Genomic DNA, 21392 nt, shown 5'->3' on the forward strand with positions numbered 1-21392 from the left:
TGGTCCAGGTTACCCTCTCCAAACCACAGGACCACCATTCATCATCCCTAACAGACAGCTCTCTGTGTGGTTACCATGGTAACAGTTCTCATCCCTTCCTAACCATCCCTGATACCACACACCAAAGTTTTAAAATCAAATCATGTTTACAGAATATAAAGAAAACTCAGCCAGCTTACATGCCAATACCAACATGATTCTTCCCTGCCAAGAAGCTACATTTTAATATATTTTTGATTCTTTGGTATTCACAGATGTCCCTAGACAATTTTTTAAGTTAAATTGTCAATAGCAGTGACCATTGGTCAAAAGCCAAGGGTGGGGCTTCCCTGGTGGCGCAGTGGTTGAGAGTCCGCCTGCCGATGCAGGGGACACGGGTTCGTGCCCCGGTCCGGGAGGATCCCACATGCCGCAGAGCGGCTGGGCCCGTGAGCCACGGCGGCTGAGCCTGCGCGTCCGGAGCCTGTGCTCCGCAAGGGGAGGGGCCACAACAGTGAGAGGCCCGCACACCGCAAAAAAAAAAAAAAAAAAAAGCCAAGGGTGGTATATCATTTGAGCAGTTACATATCAAAGCAAGATGCAATCAAAGGCAATCTACTGGGATGTGAAACATCATTAAGAAGAAGGGGAAAGAACCTACTGACTCTTCCTTGCATGCTCAGTAATGGATATTTGCAGAAAACAAACACACACTTCATCAGCACTTCCTTCCAGCCCTAGTGCCCAGATCAGAGCCCATTTATTCACATGCCGAAGCATTACCTGGGGGAAAGCGGTTATCTTGGTGAAAAATGACATCCCCACCCAGCCAGGGGAGGTAAGTGAGATCCAAAAGCCAATTTCAGAAGCCGCAGTGGTTGTTTCAGGGTGAGTTGTACACATGTGTCTAATTATAAAGTTCTTTCCCCACTGTGAGACTGTATACAAGAAGCTTGTACTTAACAGCTTCTCTCAGGATAGAAAGCTATTAAGAAAACCATCAAAAGTCCCACAAGGGGTCTCCCTGGTGGTGCAGTGGTTGGGAGTCCGCCTGCCGACGCAGGGGACACAGGTTCGTGCCCCGGTCTGGGAGAATACCACATGCCGCGGAGGGGCTGGGCCCGTGAGCCATGGCCGCTGAGCCTGCGCGTTCGGAGCCTGTGCTCCGCAACGGGAGAGGCCACAACAGTGAGAGGCCCGCGTACCACAAAAAAAAAAAAAGTCCCCCAAGATCAAGAGTTTTATGGATATGTGGGGTCTCCCATACTATCATTTTTCAATGTTTATATTATAGAAAATTTCAAACATACAGAAAAGTACAAAGAATAATGTAAGGAACATCTTGTGCCCATGACCAAGCTTTGCCCAATCTTAATGCTTGGCTGTACTTACATTAGGCCTTTTCTTTTCCTTAATAAATTACTACACAGGAAAGTAAAAATCTGTATATAGCCCTCCCAATCCCATGCCCTTGCCTCCCTAAACAATATACAGTATTGGCCTGCATGTTTTCCAGCGTTATATAAATGGTATCAGACTGTAAGTATCAATCTACAACTTGTGTTTTTTTTCCTCAGCCTTGTATTTCTAAATCTTATCTGTATTAATACAAGTAGATCTGGGTCATTCATTTTCATCACTGCGTAGAATTTCACTGCTTGTATATAATACACAGAATTCCGTCCTTTTTCCTCTGAAGGGCAGTTAGACTGTTTGAGATTTTTCACTATCATAAACAACATAGAAATGACCATTCCTCTACCAGTGTCCTATTGCACACATGCAGTGATTTCTCAGGGCATAAACAGAGGTGGAACTGCTGGGTTGAGGGCATGTGTGTATCTGCTTCGAGGTGTTGCCACGCTGCTTCCAAAGCAATTGTGCCAAATAACCCTCCCACCATCGGGGAGTGAGAACATCTATTGTTCCACAACCTTGTCATAGAGCGATACCATCAGAGTCTTTCATGTTTACCTGTCTGACTGGTATGAAATGGTACCTCGTTTTCATTTGTGTTTTCCTGATTACCAGGGACATCCTTTCATGCTCACTGGACACCTAGATCTTCACTTCTATGAGTTGCCAATTTTTCTACGTGCCTTTTTTCTTATTGCTTTGGAAGAGATCTTTATACCTTCAGTGACTTTATAAAGTTACTTAACTTCTCAGCTTCCATTAGTAAAGCAGAGATACTATCTCTTAGGAATGATTGGAAGCTGAATGAAAATCACTGGGTCCAGTGCCTGTAACATGCTAAGCCTCAAAACAAGTCACTATTTCTATTACAGTAAGTCCCCTACATACGAATGAGTTCCATTCCGAGAGCACGTTTGTAAGTCCAATTTGTCCATAAGTCCAACAAAGTTAGCCTAAGTACCCAACTAACACAATTGGCTAGAGAGTACTGTACATAATAGGTTTATAATGCTTTTCACACAAATAATACATTAAAAAAACACACAAAAAAAAAGAAAACATTTTTAATCTTACAGTACAGTGCCCTGAAAAGTACAGGAGTACCAGCTACATCACCACTGCTTTTACGCTTGCTTCCGGACATCCTAGGCTTGAAATAAAGATACTGTACTACTGTGCTCTACACAGTACCGTAATGTACACAAAAGCACAACCACTTGGAGAGGATGTGCGCACGTGACAGTGTCTGCCAGACACGTGAATAACGTGATTGGACCTGTGAACGCACTTTCGCATCTTTGAAAGTTCACAACTTGAAGGTTCGTATGCAGGGGACTCACTGTGTCGTTGTGAAGATGAATAATGAGGTTCAGGGTTGAGAGTATACGTTTCTAGCCTTTCTCCCCAATTTGTAGCCCCCTTTAGGATAAACACTGCAGAACTCGGGAAGACGACCCTGAGTACCTCTGGCTCCGATTTCCCCAGGACACAAAGACATAATATTAGGACTCTGTTGTTTATAAGTTACCATGAGGAAAGTGTGCAACGTTGACTCTCTCAGATAGTGCTTAAAAGAAACATCAGAGCTACACATCCTCCAATCTACAAGTGGCTGTGATCTTGTCTGTGAGACCATGATCCTGAATTTCAGCAATGGTTAAGTACCTGCATGAAAAGACCTCTGGGAAGAGGGAAGTGGGCGGTGGAGAATGGCAGGTAAATCAGTATTAGGGACCTGTCCGGTATTGCCGGGGTGGAAACACAGCCATGACTACATGCGATACCACCAGGCCCAAGACCTCGCCATGTCCCCGCACATCTTAAGTGATCCTCGCATAAGAAAAGTGAAAGGACAATCATCCTATCGCTTATCACATACAGAAGTGTGTTTTTCAATAATGACCAAAAGGACATTGACATCACTTTGGTGGCAGGCACACTGTGAAAATACTTCTCCAATATTTATCCAATATCCAGAAGCACGTGTTCCTAAGGACATGGTGGTGAGCTAGAGAGATGCAAAAAAAAGGAATCACATAAGCTTCTCTGCCTGGACCCTTAAGATATTTACTTTTGTGCTGAGATCCTCCAGATCGGCTTCTACTCAGTTGCGTCCTGGCCTCTCCTTGGAGAAAGGCCATGTTCATTTTTATGAACTCTGCCAGTGGAGTCAGGGAGCGTATAAGCTGACCTCCAGGCCGATCAAGCAGTCCTGACACCAGCTTCAACCGGTGACTAGTGGAGTCCCTTTTTACACGTACTTGCAGCTCGTCTAACATTCAGAATGATCTTCCTCCATATTCAATTTCCACCGGCACTAAAGGAACCAGAGACTTTCCTTAGTGACCCTCTGCCTGTCTTTTGCATAGTAGTCATAGGTAAGAGTCAACTCCAGACCAAATATAATTAAGCCATCTTCTGACATCTATCTGGGTGTACTGCTTTCTTCCTTAAATGTGTGCCAAGTTTCCACTTCCAAGAAGTTAAACTGCCATGTAGCAATGCCGTGGTGATAAGTAATTAGACACTGTAATGGAAAATTAACTGTGTTTTTATTTAGAGCATTCATTTTAACAAGACATTTCTTTTTCCAACTGTTATTAAGCTGCAATAAAAATAAATTAAATCCTAAGGATCTGCAAAGGTTTTCTGGTTAAATAAAAACAAAAACAAAAAAGACGAAGAAAAACCGCCTCTTCTCCTAGAGTCAGAGTATTTCTTATTTTGTTAACATCACTAAGTTGGTACACGGTCCTGGTCTGAACCCCACTCCCGGTAAATTCTAAGGCCAATTCTAACCCTGTCACCCGTGCTGTGGACAGAGGAACAACCCTTCCACCGTCACGGCAGCTGACCCAGAGGCAGTCACGCCAGGCGGGACGGAGGGCCTTCGCCACATGTGGGAAGTCTTCACCCAAATGTTCTCTCTCCTTCTCTCTCTTTTTTCCTCCCTGTTTTGCTGCTCCCAAGAGACCTGCAGCCAAGTGATTCGCAACAGCCTGGCTGTGGGCTGTGGGCTTTGGCAAGTCCTGGGTTAGAAGGCGGCTAATCCAGCTCAGTGGGGTCCGTCTCTGATGCCCCAGTACAAACGCCACCTCCTCGAGACAGGAATGGAAAACGGCATTCCCCAAGAGAGAATGCAAAGTGAGGCCTCCACCTGTCCACCTCATCCAAAGCCTTGCAGCCCTCTAACCATGTTCCAGCTAAGGGTTCAGCAGCAGGTGTAGCCAAGGGACGCGAACTGACTTCACTGGGGGCGGAAGAGTGGCCGGCGTGGTCCGTAGGCTCCGCAACCCCCACAGAAGTTCCCAGGCTTTGTACTAAGGCGGGAGCCTCAGATCTGTGCCCCACCTAACTTCCGTCTCTGTTCCTCTTCCTCCCGACCTCAAAACAAAGTGCAAACAGCACCTAAAAATGCTTCTGGGTTAACACTGATTCAGTCACGCTAAATGCTGGGCAGGGCACTCCCCACCCCCCCACCCCTACCCCCGCCCCCGCCAGGCTCTTCCCTGAAGGCGCCCCAGCAGGTGTCTAAGTCAAATCAACGTGGGCATTTACTCTCCAAGCAGGGACAGAAGAATTTCAGAAGCCACCTTCGTGTTGCCCCCAGGGTCATTCGGACGCTGAACTACATACCAGGCGGAATCAAGTGGCTTCAAGAACTTCAAAGAAACCCACCCTTTTTCTTTTTCCCTATTCCTTCCCTTTTTTTGTTTTCATCTCTCTTTACAATCTAAACAACAATTTACCGTCCTTACTGCTTTTCAAATAGATTCCTGGGATGGAAAAACCTAACAATCTTCTCATTTAGATTCCTGAGGTACGTTAAAACCAGCAGCTATATACCAGCCACGCTGGGATCACAAATTTGATTTTCAAGCCAGAGGTAACAACCAACACTGCAGGAAATTGGTTTCATAAAAGATCTACTGCATATACAATTTCAGTTGAGTTGTATTTAAGGAGGTTAATATGACAATTTTGGTGTTGATAATACCCTTTAAGTGGAGTTCAAAGAGAAAATTCCAGACGGTAAGCAAAAGGATTAAATTATCATAATGTTTCACAATTCCAAAGTGCCCACATAGACTCTAGAGGACCACAAAAAGAGCTTGGCAGTGGCTCTACAGGTGTTTCAGAGAAAGATTTAAAATATCCCAACTGTTAGCCAAGACTTAGAATAAACTTAAAAATAATGGCAGTGGACTTCCCTGGTGGCTCAGTGGTTAAGAATCCGCCTGCCAATGCAGGGGACACGAGTTTAAGCCCTGGTCCGGGAAGATCCCACATGCCGCGGAGCAACTAAGCCCCGTGCGCCACAACTACTGAGCCTGCGCTCTAGAGCCTGCAAGCCACAACTACTGAGCCCATGTGCCACAACTACTGAAGCCTGCGTGCCTAGAGTCTGTGCTCTGCAACAAGAGAAGCCACTGCGATGAGAAGCCCGCGCACCGCAACGAAAAGTAGCTTCTGCTCACCACAACTAGAGAAAGCCCGCGCAGCAACAAAGACCCAACGCAGCCAAAAATAAAAAATAATTTAAATAAATTAAATAAATTAAAAAAAGTAATAATGGCAGTGCCGTCAACAAGCAAGTGTAAATATTTGTTGAATTAAATTATTGAATTAAATGATACTGAAGATTATAGACCTTTGGAAAGGCATTTTAACTTGCTAAATTTCTAATCATTTTCCCATTCGCTATTAGAAAAATGAGAACCAGCGAATAAATTGCTAATAAACTATTCACTCATTAAAACTGACCCCTAAGGAATCCCTCAGTGTCTCTATTTAACAAAGGTGTCATAAAATTTAAGGAGTAAGGAGACAACAGCTGAGGATCCCGAAAGAGCTCAGCTCCAAATATATCCTGACCTTGGATGAGTCCTCTATCCTGGGCTTCCCTCAATTTGTTTACCCTTAGAATGGGAACAGGAGAGGCAGTGATGAGTGATTTGCTAATGAAAGCGTATTTGCCTCTGGTAGAAATACAAATGCTTGTTAATAAAGATCATTTTCCACACCCCCAGTTTGCATTTCTCTATCAACGTTCCAGCACCCAGGATCCAGGTTCCCAAGATACTCCAGGTTTTGGTCTCCAACTAAAAGACTGAGCTAGGATTGGGGGAATCACTGGAGCCAACTCATGAAGTGGCAGCAGACTCCCTGACCCCCATCGCACAGGTCCACACCTCATTTCATTTTTCACCAGGATGACACCCAATCTTTGTGATAAAAATGAGCCCAAGGACACCACCCCAAAGAACTTGTTTCTCTTGGACCCACCAAAGACTAAAAGGTTCTCAAAGCCCGCTCCTAAGATAAACACCCTTCCCCACATGCCCCTTTCAAATGGCTGGTTAACTGTCCCTCGGGTGTGACCGCACAGCTTTATCCCGGGTGTGTAATGGAGCTGGAAGAATCTTCCTGATTTCTCAGTACCCTAATATGAAAGACGGCGGTGTACAGTGCGGGCTGAAACTATGTTTAAGCCCTGATGTGACCCTAGCACTTCGCAAAAAAAAAAAGTATGTTCTGCTTAGGAAGGCTGGTCTGTGGTCACTGTGATTCCTCCCAGTCAGCTCTGTAAGACTGGCCACTGGAGGTCACGGGGAGAGCCTACAGAACCCTTCTGCCAGAGGAGACAAAAAGAATTAAACTATAGGTTTTAGTGAAATCACTAAAAGTCATGCAGGGGCCATGGGTTGTAAAATGTACAAATACCTATATTCACCTCCCCCCAAATGTGCGTGTACAAGTCCTAGGGCAATTCTAGGTTATAAGTATCGGTAATTATAATAAGTTATAAGTAATTACGCACAGTACTTAGGTTTCTCAGTATCATCTTATGAAAGCTCTTAGGGTAAATTGTTACATCCTTGTTTTTGTGAAGCAAGTTACTCATTTTTTCCAAACACCCCTCAAATTTAGAGAGTCTGCCTATTTCTAAAGATCAAACTGAAAGAGAGATCCCTCAAAACGAACCGTGCCGCTACCTCTGCAATCTATTCCGTCCTGAGAAGCCAGTTCAAGGGACTCTTCCACCAAGAAACATTAATCACAACCAGAAAAATAAAACAATGCACCTGAGAGTTAAACAATATTTATGATATCATAAACTGCAAGTCATTTTTGGCCTTCAATCACCGTCAACGTTCTAATGTTTATGAGAGATCATCACCGGCTTCTAAGGGGCAATACAGTTCCATTATGAGTGACGATTACTGTTACCAGATTTTAACGTAAGAACGACATGTCATAAACTAAATTCATTCTAAACACGTTCCATACCTCCTCAACAGTCTGAATAACAAACTTGTTTTTCAAATGGAGGATCTCTTTGGGCTTGGTTTTTTAATTTTATTTTAAATTTAATGACAAATGTTCTTTTAGTTTGGCTTTAAGAGGAGGATTCCTTTACTCAATATCTATTATGTGATGCAGGAGATCTATTAGGAAACTTAAATCAATCTGGAGATTGCTCCCTAAAACTGAAATTACTCTATTTTAATAAGGAAGGGCCTGTTCAAATAAACAATTGTTTTTGAAGATGAGTAGTCCGTCAAGGTTAGGGTGTCTAATAATAAATGACTGTCAAGTGATTACCTACCAGATGAGAAATGTTTCCATTTCTCAGTTTACTTGAATATACATGCTCTTCTGCCCGAGATCAGCATCATAAACTGACATTAGGATTTTGCTAAATCTGAACGACATGGTTTGCCTAATTATGTAGCAGCTTTTTAAACGCTGTAGCTTTTTTTCCACCACAATTTCATGTATTTACTGTGCACGGTGGTCACTTTATTATCTTAGTTTTCATTATTTTAGCTGACAAAAGTCACTTCTGTTCGTTATATAAATCTTAAAACAGCAAACCAAAGGATGAGATAGTTCAGTAACTTTAATTCCAATTTATGCCTTTCACTTGATTTGAACATTTTATGCATTGGTTCCACCAAAAGTGCTAAATATTTATCTCTATCCAGAAAAAAAAAAATATATATATATATATGTTTCATTATGAATGCCAGCAACTTATTGCTGTTTTTTTAATAAAAAAAGATTAAGTTCATCCAATTTAAGATTTGTGATCCTGAACATAACTGTTAAAAGCAACAAAAATGCTTTGAAAGCATGGTGTTTGCAAAACCTTTGAGAAGTCGCTAATGGTATTCCCATGATCTAATACATGTAAGGCTTTAACTGTAATCGTAAACCCACTGAAAGCTTATGATCTGAAAGGATGGACTATTGTAGCCAGTTTTTATCGGTTTAATTCCACTGGCAAATCCCAGTTTCTATATTTTAAATCTCAACTAGAGCAAAATCACAACACATTTTCAAAAGAACAACCTAAAGAAATCAAGCATGGGAACAATAAGGCAAGAACGCCAGTGCCAACAACCACCCTCTCCCACAAACCATCAAAGAACTTCAAAAGCACGAGGCTGAGCACAACTTTTAGTTCGTGAAATATGTGCGATTCACTTTTAACCCTCACGAAAGTACATATGAATCACTGTATTTTCCTCCGATGTATGTCCCACACAAGGTTCAATAAAACACAAAACTTACTCAGCCTCGACTGATGACTGGGTCATTGTTTTTGGAGGCTGTTTATTACTCTTCCTCTGGCATGATTTCTATGATCCAGTTCTGTGACTGCTAAATAGGCCAGGAAAAGCTGCCTTCAAGTCAATGCATGGCGCGAAGTCGCTAAAAAGTTTGCCCGCATCAGGCTATGCCTAGGTGCTTAGGAGAAGCTGTCCTAGGGACCTCCAGGTACGCAGTGTCTTTTCAGGGTGCGAGAGATTTACGATTAAAACGGATCCTCTCTTTTTCCTTTAAGGGATTTGAGTTCTCATGGCAAATGATTATTTATGCTCAAAACAAGAATCAGCCTAGTTCCCCGCTCCAAGATCTATGCAGACAACTCATCCCAGGTGTAATGCATGGCAGACATACAAATGTAACAACATCAACCATATCTATCTTGTTTTTCAAATTTCTTCTTCGTATCTTGTTTCGTATATTTCTTGGCTTTTAAAATGCAGTATCACAAGTCTTGTTCTGGGCTACCAGGCCTAATTCCACCTTACAGACAAAATGTATTTTACAAAGGAGTAATTGAGTATAATACTCATTTTATTACCAAACACATGTAGGAACAAGTTGGTTGTAAAAGAACTTTACTGTATGTACTTACACACGTATTTACTGATTGTCCTAGAGAGCCTATCAATGGAATCAACAGAAAAGGCAGTATTCCAAGCACAGTGTACAGCTCTTGGCCTGAACGTTCCAAAAATATCTTTCAAAACCACTGCTATCTTTTCAGTTTACTTTTTCAAAGTAAGTACAATTAAATTCATTTATTTCATGCTACCCATGCAACAAATATACCCTCAAAGGGTCTTTCGGTTTGGAAATACTAAATTTTTACCTTCAGTTGAAAGCAGGGTCAATAACTTTTTTGATAAAAATTGCTTCAATTTTTTTTTTCGCTATACCCACGTCTGGAGAGCCTAAATCTTTATAATGCCAGGGCACTATGAAACTTAGAGCTTCTTTTAATGCAAGTTTTTTAGAAATAACTTTGGATTTATTTTCTACATAAACCTATGACTTTTCAAGTATATCTATTAAGTGTTCTTTATTTTTACTACGGGTCTCGTTCTTGTGGAGAAAGCAAACCAGATTTGAGGAGTGTTTTTATTGTGATCATTGTTTTTTAGTCGCTTAAAACTCACAGGGTTGACCTCCTCAGCTGGCTCCACAACACGACACATTCCAGAACTACTTCCCCAGAGGGAGATCCTTTTAAGTAAAGTTCAGCGGATTTTGCGGGGAACCTCGGGATACTGACTTACTTGCAAAATTCCCAGTGGAGACAGGAAGAAGTTGGACGAGTTAACCCAAGGTGAGAAGCAACGCCACTTCCTGAGACAATGATTTAAGTGCTCAACCGGGTCAAGGGTTTGAACTTTCTTTCTGAAAACCACAGCAGCGCTGGGAAGGAGGAAGGCTCTCCTGCCAGCAGATCCCAGGCGCTGCGGGGCGGCCGGCTCTCGGGGGCGCGCTGCCTTGACTGCCTTTGTAACCTTGCCATTGACACCTTGCCGGGCCCCTTCCAGGTTGCAGAGGCCTCTGCAATGCTCGCCTCGGACAAGTCTAGTCCTCTTGCAGGGGCCCACAATTCCCGGGCCCCTTCCTCTCGCCCTTGGGTGGGAGGACAGAGGTGGTCAAGCGCCCGACCCCGGCACGAAAGCGGCCACACCCCACTGCGCTCCCGCGGGCCGTCTTACCGGTACAGGAATGCAGGGGCTTGGGTCGCACGACCAGCGACGGGCACATGGAGTAGAGGGAAAGTTTCTCAAAGTAGTCGCAGGTCTCCTTGGAGAGGATCTCGTCGATCATGAAAGTCTTGTAGCGCCTCCTGGCTGCTTTGAGCTGGCCGGGCGAGCTCAGCCTCAGCTCTGCGTGGCAGTGCATGGTGAGCCCGGGCGAGCGCCCGCCGCCCGAGGCCGCGGGGCTGGCGCGCCGGCGGGGCCCTCCGGCCGGCTCCTCGGCGACCGGGAGGCGGCGGGGCTCACAGGTGCGGAGGGGAGCCGGCACCGGGCGCGCGGGCTGCGCGTCTAGACCCACCCGCGGATCAGCATCTTCGCCGAGCCTTTTGGGGACAGTGCAGCTGTCAATCAGCGCGCGCTTCCCGCAGGGCCTGGTGCTGAGCCGCGCGGAGGGCCGGCCGCTCGGCGCCCACCCCGCCCAGCCCGCCTGTGCCACCCGGGGCGGACCTGCGCGCCTCGTACCCGCCGCTCTTGATAGCCTTCTCCAGCCTCTCAGCGTCTCACGCTTGTCTGCGTGCCTATTTTAAGACACTCGCTCCGGCTCTCCTCCCCGCCCCCCTCCTGGAACGAGCTCCAGGTGTGTGTGTGCAGTGTGCGCGCCCGTGTGTGCGCGCGGTGCGGGGAGCGCGCGCCGCCCCCGCCAACGGGCTAGGCCTCCGGGGGCCGCTGCCCACGCGGAGCCCCGCGCGCCACCCTCGCGCCGGGCCTGCCGCGCTCCCAGCCGTGCTCCCATCGCCGGCACCCGGCGGGCGGGCACGTCCTGGTCTGTTAGTAGAAAGAAGTCGAGACTTCGCCGAGGCTCCCGAGACTGCGGACCCCAGAACCGGCGCCCCCGAGGAGCTGAGTGCCTTCCTGCCTCCCCACGTGGACTTCCGCGCGCCGTTTCCCAAGGACGGCGCCCGCCCCTAGCGTCCCCTACGCTCGCAGCCGGCTCCCAGCCCGCGCGTTCTGGCACCCGGAGCCTACGCCGCGATCGCGAACTTGACCGTTCCACGGAGATACCAAACCATCAATGACCTTTGCCCTGTCCGTTGTCCCCATAGTAAACTGTTAAAAAAAAAAAAGTAATCAAAAGCACGTGTTCCCTTTTTATTTTTGAGCTCTGTTTATAAACCTTTTTTTCGTCCCCAGAAGGGCCAGCGCAGCGGGACTGCCGGGTGCGGCGAGTCAGCCCGGTCGTGGCTCCTGGTGCCCGATACTCTGGCACCACGGCTTTCGTCCCCCGGGTCCCTGGCGACGCGTAGGGCTGGGGGAGCCGCGAAGACACGCGTTCATTAGGTGGTTTGTCTTCTGCCTCTTGGGCGCCTAACTTCCGAGTCTGTCCCAATCAGTATCTGAACGAACTTTTGTTTTCAGTTGGAATTGTTGGGCGAGGGGCGAGGGGACCCCACCCAGCCTCGGCACCCGGACCGTCCCGCTGCCCGCGTCCTGCCCCCTCGCCCGCGCTCGGCAGAAACTGCCGGTGCTGCCGGTTTCGCGCAATTATGCCTGGGAGTTAGTTTGCACGGGCCCGGAAGGGAAACGCACGGTAAGCAGACTGAGAATTACAGACGCGGATGGTCTTCTCCGAGACCGAGTTTGGGTATGGTGACATCTCGCGGCCCCGGGTAACGGCGGGCTCGCTGCAGAGCTGCTCGCCCTGCAGCCCGAGTCGCCGCGGAAGCAAGTGGACGCGCGCGCCAGGGCCAGTGGTTCAATTCAGAGGGAAGGGGAAAGCCTGGAGAACTAATAGGCACTGAGAGAAAATAGTAATAAACCGAATCAGAGCCTTGCATTAGACGTGGCCCGCAACGCGCCTTTGAGGAACTTCATTCCCGAGGTGTTTGCGTGCGCCCTGGCTCCCCTCCCCTCCTCCTCTCCATTTAGAACGGTTTTCGTTTATTCTCATGGTATCTCCTTATGCTTATTCTTCTCCTCCCGGAGCGGCGGCTTGAGGGCCCGCGAGAGCTGCGGCCGGGTGTCCCGGTGGCGGCGCGCGTCCCGCCGCAGAGCCCAGAGGTTGCCGCGCTGGGCCCGGCGCGTCCGCGGCTGCGGTGGCCGGTCCCAAGGCCTGTCCGCTGCCCCGCGCGGGGCCGAGAACGCTCCCAGCTCAGCCCGGGCAGCGCCGCTGGGCGCTGCGACCCAGGGGTCCTCCTGGACGCCGGCGGAGCAAGGACTCAATGCACCACGAGCGGGGGACCGTTCCCAGGGGCGTGGGGGTCGCACCGAGGACATTGTTGGGTGGGGAGTTATATGTCCCGCTGGAAAGTGCAGAGCTGTCGGCAGCGCCGAGAAACTGCGTGTTTGGTGGGATTGGAGGGCGCAGCGTGGGGGAGACCCCCGAGCCTCTGCACCGCACCCGGTGACCCTGGAGAGGGACCGAGCGTTAGCCCTTTGGACCCTCTGTCGGGCCCTCACGTTACGCGCGCGCCCCGCTACTCTTCGGGCCCAGTCTTTTCCTCCACCTCTTGCCCCGTCCTCTAGCCTCGCCGGCTCTTCCGGTTCCTTCCACCGCCACAGGCCCCTTTCCTCCGCTTCCGTCCATTTCCCCTTCCCCACTGTTCCCAGCACTCCGGGCCTCCGCTGCTGGATCGAATTCCCCCATCTCTCCTCCGCATCTTCCATGTCTCTTTTCCTTTCTTTCCTCTCTTCCTTCCCTCTCTTCAGACCCAATAAATTAAATAATAGCTTATTGGATTTTCCATCTTTTCTATTTTCTACCACAGAGGCAAGAAATCTCATAGGGGGTCTGAGAGCACAAGTCCCCAGGTATTGGAAAGAGAGATTCCAGATCTTGGGAGTCTGGAACCTTCAGCTTTCTGTCGCTTATAATCAAAGCTGAGCCTCAGTTTTTTCATTTGTAAATGCTAATCATAGTACCTACTTCACAAGGTTAGCCTTTCATAATCCATGACTACACGGCTCTTCCCTTCAGTGGGAATGCCCACGGCACCCCATCCCCTCCCTCCTTCGCTGCCTGGAAAACTAATTCAAGGCCCATCTCAAATGTCACCTCCTTTGGGAAAGATCCCACACTCCCTAAGGCTGTCCTTGCTGTTCCTACCTCTATCTTAGAGGTTCCTTTACTGTATTATTGCCTTCTGCATATTTCTTTCACCCACTGGACAATTCGTCTTGTATCACCTATACCAGCATAGCACTGGCACATAGTAGGTTCTCAGTACCCGTCATGAATAAATTAATGCATGAAAGCTGGGATAATTATATAATGTGTGTAAGACCCGAGCACACGATGGGACTTCAGATCTTCACTAGTTGTACTACATTTGTCTTTCTCCTTAAATGAGCCTCTCTTTCCTTTATATTTTTTGTTTTTCAGCCCAAATTTTTTTTCATCAGCCCAATTCCCATTTTGCACTCATCTCTCTCTTTTCACTCCCTCTCTCCTGATCTCAGACTGTAAAGGGCTTTCGTGGGAAGACGCACACCCCAGCTGTCAATCATGAAGTGGGGCTTTGGTCAGGAATAGTCAGGGGTTTTGTTTCCAACATTAATGAAGTGGCTGAAACAGCAAACATCTGCCTAAGAGCCTCAAACCTTTTCCAGCTGCTGGAGACCCACAGACACTTCCCAGCCTCCTGTGACTGTACCCCGGCAGTGTCTGCCCCTCTACCGGGAGGAACACACATGGAGAGGAACAGACCTGTCTGTACCCAGCCACGCTTGCTCAGGCAGGAATGGAAGGGGATAAAAATGAACATCACCAGGAGGCTTCAGGAGATCAGCTCCCCTCCCCCATCCGGCGCCTGATTCCTGGGGATAGAGCCCAGCCAGAAGGAAGGAGGCAAAGACACCTGTGCAAAGTTAAAAGGTTCTGACAACTAGAAACCAAAGAATCACTCTTTCCCATTTCAGCTGACAGCCAGTGTCTCCATTCAACTAGAACACATGAAATTTATTAAAGCAAAATGGTATTTAAAAACCCTAGGATGGCATTTAAATAGGATCTAACCCTAGGTAAATGAGCTCAGCTTCATTTTTTGTGTAACTATCCTTTTATAATCCTGGGCTTTGTGTCGAGGTAGATGTCAGAAGCGGCCGGGGCACAAGTCTTCCGAATACATGAACTCATTTGCAATCATCTTCTACAAGTGGGGGGAGTGGAGCGGAAGCCCTCCTTACACTCCAGTAAAGTGTGTTTAATAACTTGTATTTCAGTTGCTAAGATTTGAAATGGTTTCAGACATGTAAAAACAAAATAGGGAAAGCCTTGTAAGTTAATATTCCCCTGGGCCCCAGGGCCATGCCAAAACTCCTGCCTGTGGAGCCCAGCACCGCAGACTTGCACAACAAGAAGTTGAAGGAAGAGAAGAAAGCCAGCTTATTTTTAATGATGATATTAATTTACAAAAACTGCTCTCATACACCGTAAAGCATCTTTTTAAGAGAGGGCACAAATGTAATCCACTTGACAAATGGGCTTGGAAATGTCTGAATAGGTCTTTCTTTCTCAAAACATCTTTCTGGAGCAAAAGTTTACAGAAAAAAAAAAAAAGACGATGGCTGTATCTACAAAGCACCTAACAGTTATGTGCAGAGTGAAAATGCAGTAATCATCCCAAAGTTTCCAACTTTTTAGAAGCTTGGTATATAGATTAAAACCATTCGTTAAAAAATTTTTTAAAAAGCCATTTGTTTTGCTGATTATTTCCCTTTTAAAATTGTGCTATCCTGACATGAAACAGCCTTACTTCTGCCTGTGTGTCTCAATTATCCCATTGGATATAGCCAGGAAAATAAAACTGAATCACTCCTATCTTTTCCATAATATTGTAGAAATGGATATTGATGTTTGGAGTATCACTGATTTTGACTTTTTTTTTTTTTTTTGTACATGATACCCCTCACTAATGAGAAAGCTTCCACAAGAGAGGAGAATCACTTTGAACGTGTCATGGAGCAGTGCCCTGGCTGCCTGGGGCAAGTGGAAAGAACTTTTGAGTCAGGCGAACCTGTGTTCCATTCCCAGCCCAATCACTTAGTAATTTCCCTGACCTCTGGTCTTCAACCACAACATGGGGTGACGATAGCCAACTCAGCTTTACTGGAGGATTCCATGGAAGATTGTGTGCACCGCACTAACTCATGAAATGCCAGGCTTCCCACTGCCTTCACGTTGAGTTCAATAAAATAATCAATTCGCTTTCAAAAACCATCACAAAATAAAACTGCCTTTTTAAAAAAGCATCAGAGCCACTGCTGTTTCATGTGTTTGGGGTTGGTTTTTGTTCAGTGTTCAGAACCTGGGAAGCAGTTCTCTTTCAAAAACCATCACCATATAAAACTGCATTTTTAAAAAAGCATCAGAGCCACTGCTGTTTCATATGTGTTTGGGATTGGTTTTTGTTCAATGTTTAGAACCCAGAATCAACGAAGAAATAAAGAGTGAGAGGAGCTGGCGTTAGAGTGAGGGACTGTCGTTAACCGAAGGAAATGGCCCTGGCCACCAAGCGTCCCTAAGTGCTACTCAACATCTGGCACCTGCAGCCACAGACTCAGCACATCTGCAGGCGTCAATCATTCTAACCAGCACTTCACAAGGGAATGGCTCATATATCGTTGTTATGGCTTCTGTCTGCAGAAAAAACCCGCCATGATCCTGCACCCACTGGGTGACATCTCATCCAAATCATCTCGTAAAGTATTTTTATTCTCTTCTCTGCATCACGCAGGCCTCGATTAGGTTTCATGTGAATTCTCTGTAATCCGCCCTAACACAGCCGGCCAGCAGCAATGAACCCAGCGAGGCAGGGTTGCAAAGAAAATGAGCAGTCAGTCTGTCGTTGGCATGGGCTGTTATCAAGGACAAGAAGGTTCCTGTGTCAGCCAGCGCAGGAGAAGACTTGTGGAGCCAGTCTGCCTCTGACCATACGAAGGAAAAACAACGCTCGAATGATTAACTTGCTGGTGTGATTGTTATTATGCTAATACAGAACAATGTTTACCAAGAGCACTGGGTGCAGAGTGCCAAACAGAATGGAATGGTCTCTGCTCTCCAAGCTCTAAGGAAAAGGAAGTTTGTATGCACTCTTGGACACAGGTGCTAATCACCCACTTAGGTCTAAGTGTAGGGGGCGGCGTGTGCACGCCTGCCTGTGCCTAGGTTCTATAAACGCTTTTTTCTTTAATATAGGAATGAAGAGAGGGGTAGGAAAGGACAATGGAAAAAAAGGGAAATAAGAAACATTCGGAAACCTTGTTTACTAAACAAATTCAAGAGGAATCTTTAATCTTAGAGGAGGGAAAAGAAAACCGAGGCTAAGTGAGTCGTCCAGCCCAAAGTTTGACATTTGTTGTATCTTTCCGTCCCACGCTCAGCCTAGGTTAGCAGGCTTTTAGACATGGAAAGATGTGCAGACTGTTTCCTTTTCTAAGGAATAAACCACAATTTGAAATCTTTCTTCTGGTGATAGGCTTTTAAGAGAAAGTTGACCTCGGTGAGTTATTTATAATGAATATTTTTATCTTCACTAGAGATTACAACACAGCAATTGTGCTCAAAGCAAAATGGAGAATCAAAAAATAACGTGGAGAATTCTGGCATTAAACATTCTCATAAAAAACACTCAAAAACTTAAGGAAAATGCAATTGTATCATTTTCTAGATAATCTGAGTCAAATGAAATTCTGCTGCAATCTTTTCATCTGGGGATTTTTCTGCAGAGAAGTATTTCATTTCACTTTGAGCAGACAGCCTCACAGATAATTTTTATAGGTCTCTAATACTGAAGCTTTTCCTTGCTTTCTTTCAAAAGTTACAGAGATGCTCAGATCTAAATAGGCTATAAATTACTAAAGTAAATGACTGAGATGGTGCCAATCTCTGCGCATTTCAATTACACAAGCAGCCTGCCTTTTAAAAAAGGGATTTGAAGTCATCACAGAACAGAGAATCCTCAAATTCTATTGCCAGTCCACATCCTGATACGTTTACTTAAGTCAATTATTGAGTCTCTTAGATTATGTCTACATAAGCTGCAGAAACATCTGGTCATTTCAATCAGTTCAATAAAAGATTCTGCCAAGCCAGGGGAAAAAATTAGTCAAATTAGTCGTTTGTACAGCAGAACAATGGGTTGTTTTCTCAGGGTAGACAGTAAGTGGATATAGCTCAAAAGGTTTTAATTTTCTCTTCTGAAATCAGTTCCTGAAGGAGGTTTTGATTTTTATCAGTTAATGTTTGGGAGGGGTTCTGACAGATCTTCAGTCCAAAATGTCATGGGTATGAAGATGGCGTAGCCACGTCTCTGAGACAACTCTGTGCTCATTTGAATTCTACATTCTCAAGGTTGAGACCACGCCAGAACTAAGCCAGACTGGTGTTTGTTAAATGTTGAAAAATAAAATCAGCAGTACTAGAAATCACCGAATAGTGTTTATTCTCCTGAAATTTACTAGCATTCCTGTTCGCCTGTGTCCTCATTTTCGGGAAATCTGATACATTATTTGAATGACCAAATATAGGCGAATACAGCTTTTTCTTTAAATCGCTGTTGCACAGAATGCTTCTCTATAAAATCAAAACCATACAATCCTTTTATTTTTTTTCAGTCTCATGTGAAATTGTCAAAGAATATTTGGAATTTCAGCTCACTATCTTTCCAGATCACATAGAGACAGCCCCAGGGAGAAACAAATGCTCAGAGAAGGGAAGAGAAAGTTTCAGGTCCCCAGCCCAACATTCTGCTTGTATTAACCCATTTTTCCTTTCACATTCATGTTCTCATTCATGGATTTAACATCCTCTGATCCAAAAGCGTTTATAAAATGATTTGGTTCAGAAAGCTGTATTAGAATGCAAGCTCCCACTTGCATAAATGTATTAGAAGAAAAAGACATTTTTGTATTTTTTTGGGCAACATGAAATACAGATAACTTACCTATGTCTAGTTTTACACAGCTTTATTCTCTGCATAGATTTAAAGGTTGTTTTTAAGACACAACAATTAGAAATAATAATTGTCATAAACTGACTAATGTAAACTTTATATTAAGTCTGAGATGACCCACCCTCCTACTAAATATTCCAGGGTACATGACCTCTTAGGCTGCTGTGTATACCTTGTAAGATGTCTGTATCTTAATTGTCAAAGGTTAGTTGTTAATGAATTAGTCAAAAAAAAAAAAAAGTCTTTCTGTCTCCTTTAGGAGAGGAAATAGCTGTTTACTTTGAGGACAAAGAAATTCAAAGAAATCTAGTTTCCTAGGTAGGAGGAAGATAGTTTTTGAAAAGGAGAAAAAGAGTTTTATTTAGAACTTTAGTACGAGGAGAATCTTACTTTACAAAATCTGGAGTTCAGTAAAGGAATGATGCTTACGTAGCTAAGGGGAAGGATTTTAGTTCTGACATGGGGAGACTGGAAGTTGGTAGGATTAAGACTTTGGAGAATTCAGCAGAAGGACTCTAGATTAAGAATAGGATAAACTAGGGGGATCCAACGGGGGGCAGAGGGTAGACTGTAGTTGACTTCTTGTGGAAAGAACGAGAATTTGTTTCCATCTGGAGGTACTAATTGTGCAGAGTTTATACCTTCATTTATCCAGTATAATTTTAGAAAAGTAGGTTTTACAGCCCCGAAGACCGGCTTAGAGACCAGACAGAGAGCAGCACGTGAGGCAAGGTGTTGAAGAGATGAGAGAGAAAGAGAGGGTATCATTAAACAGAATATGCAGAAAGCCTCCTGAACCTCAAAATAATTAACATATTTGAAGAAAACTGCTCAACCTCAAATTGAAACTTTAGTGGGTGCACACACACGTGCGCTAAATAGCCTACAAGTACGTTACTGTCCTGACGACAAACTAGGAAGCAATGTACAAGGTAATATCGTGGAATACAGAGAGATCCAAACAAAAGAGGCTAAATTAGTCACACACGGTTTGTGGGAATGGAAACTGGCTGACATTTCTGAAGGGCCGTTTGGCATTATGTCTCAAGTTCAAAATCGATCCAGCAATCCCAATCTAGGAATTTAAACCAAGGTTGTGGTTCTCAAACATGATTGTACATATAACAACCTCCAAGGACAGCTTGTTTAAAAATTCTCAACCCATGTCTCTTCCCCTAGAGATTTGTAGGTGTGAGAATTGACATTTTGGAACAAGCAGCCCTCTTGATTTGTCTACTAACAAACAGAATGCTGAAGACATAATAAAAGTGGGAAGAGCTGTAAGCAGAAGCAAATATGTTTGTTGTAAGATTCCTTAAAATGGCAGGAAATCGGAAAATCTGTTATTTCGCTTCTCTGAACCTCAGTTTCCTGTCTTTACAATAAAAGTACATACTCAGACAAAAAAGTACACACTCAATGCCACTGCTCTGAGATTAAATAAGGACTCACTTAAAAGCCTTAGACAAAGCCTGACGCATTATTAAAGATCTATAAATATTGGCTATTACGCAATGTTGAGGGTGTGGGGGGAGGCATTTAAATATCAGAATGTATAATACAATTCAATTTTTGAAACATTGTTTATATATATGTGTATATATGTACATGCAGAGTTGTCTGAAGACATGTTCAAATGTTGACAGTGATAATTCCTTGATAGTGAAATTTTGAGGGATTTACATTCCTTTCTGTAGTTTTGAGTATTGTTTGAATTGTTCTACAATTAACCTCTATCATTTTTCCTCAAAAACATTTAAGTTCAAAAGTATAAAGTGTAATTCAACAATACCTTACATGTGCAGAACACTTCCACGTACAGAAAAGTTCCAAATACCTTGCTTCATGGGAGCGTCACAAAGTCCTGTGAATGAAAAAAGGACATATCTCATCGTTTCTGTTTCACAGATGAGGAATCAGGGTAAGTGGTTTACTTGAGGACCCCATGCACAGCTAATGACTTTGCAGACCCGAGTCCAGCCCCAGGTCTTCTGAGTCCAAGTTCACCATACCTCCCACTGGACAGTGATTCCTCAATGATCTCAGTTATAATTTTCAACAACAACAAAAGCGGGGGGAGGGATTACAGTTAAACAAATGTCTATTTTTCATTTATCCTCCACATTTGAAAAAATGCCCAGCACTAGATAAAACTGAGATATATTGAATACTGAGAAGGCTGATACGAAAACATATTAAAGTCAGGAGATACCCAAGTTAGGTCTCAGATAGTAACCCTAAGCATCTCATGTGTTCCGCAGCTTTGGTTACTCTAAGTACAGACAGTCTCAATCACGTGTTAAAAGTTAACAGAAATCTCATGAGCAAGGAAACTGATTTGATAATCATGTAGAGTGTAGACTGTCAAGCGGGCTTTCTCTGAGTTCTCACAGGTTTTTCACCTCTTAGCAGTTCAGCCCGGCGCCCGACGGAGGTTTAAGGCCGAACCGCCTCGGCTTTGTTTGGAGCGACCCTGTGCTGGAGTCAGGAGCGGATTGTCAGGGAGCCGCGGTGTCTCGGCCTGCGGTGTGGCCTGCACTGCCCCCTCCCGGAAGAAAGCCAGAATTGCGTCTGTGCTGTGGAGCCACGTCTCCCCCTATCAGCAGAAAAAACTCCATCACCGAAGACCGGCTTCAGCGAGGGGCCCGTAGGCTCAGAGCATCACCTGGGCCCAGACCAGCTCCCGAGGTCCTCAGGAGGTACCATTCGATTGGTTTTCAATGCAGACGTTTAAGGAATTCCCCCATTGGCTAACAAG

General features: G+C 45.1%; 1 protein-coding gene across 1 annotated transcript in view; it reads right to left on the reverse strand.

Annotated features, from left to right (window-relative positions):
* Positions 1-10890, reverse strand: part of BARX2 (BARX homeobox 2) — a gene marked incomplete at both ends in the record, with an annotated part of 67664 nt that extends 56774 nt beyond the window's left edge. The window contains one exon of the mRNA XM_082844495.1: positions 10704-10890. Within this exon, the coding sequence (XP_082700621.1) occupies positions 10704-10890 (187 nt within the window). The remainder of the gene's footprint in view (positions 1-10703) is intronic.
* Positions 10891-21392: the final 10502 nt, after the last annotated feature.

This window comes from Leucopleurus acutus (genome assembly GCF_964270905.1).
Source record: "Leucopleurus acutus genome assembly, chromosome: 8".
Classification (NCBI taxonomy): Eukaryota; Metazoa; Chordata; class Mammalia; order Artiodactyla; family Delphinidae; genus Leucopleurus; species Leucopleurus acutus.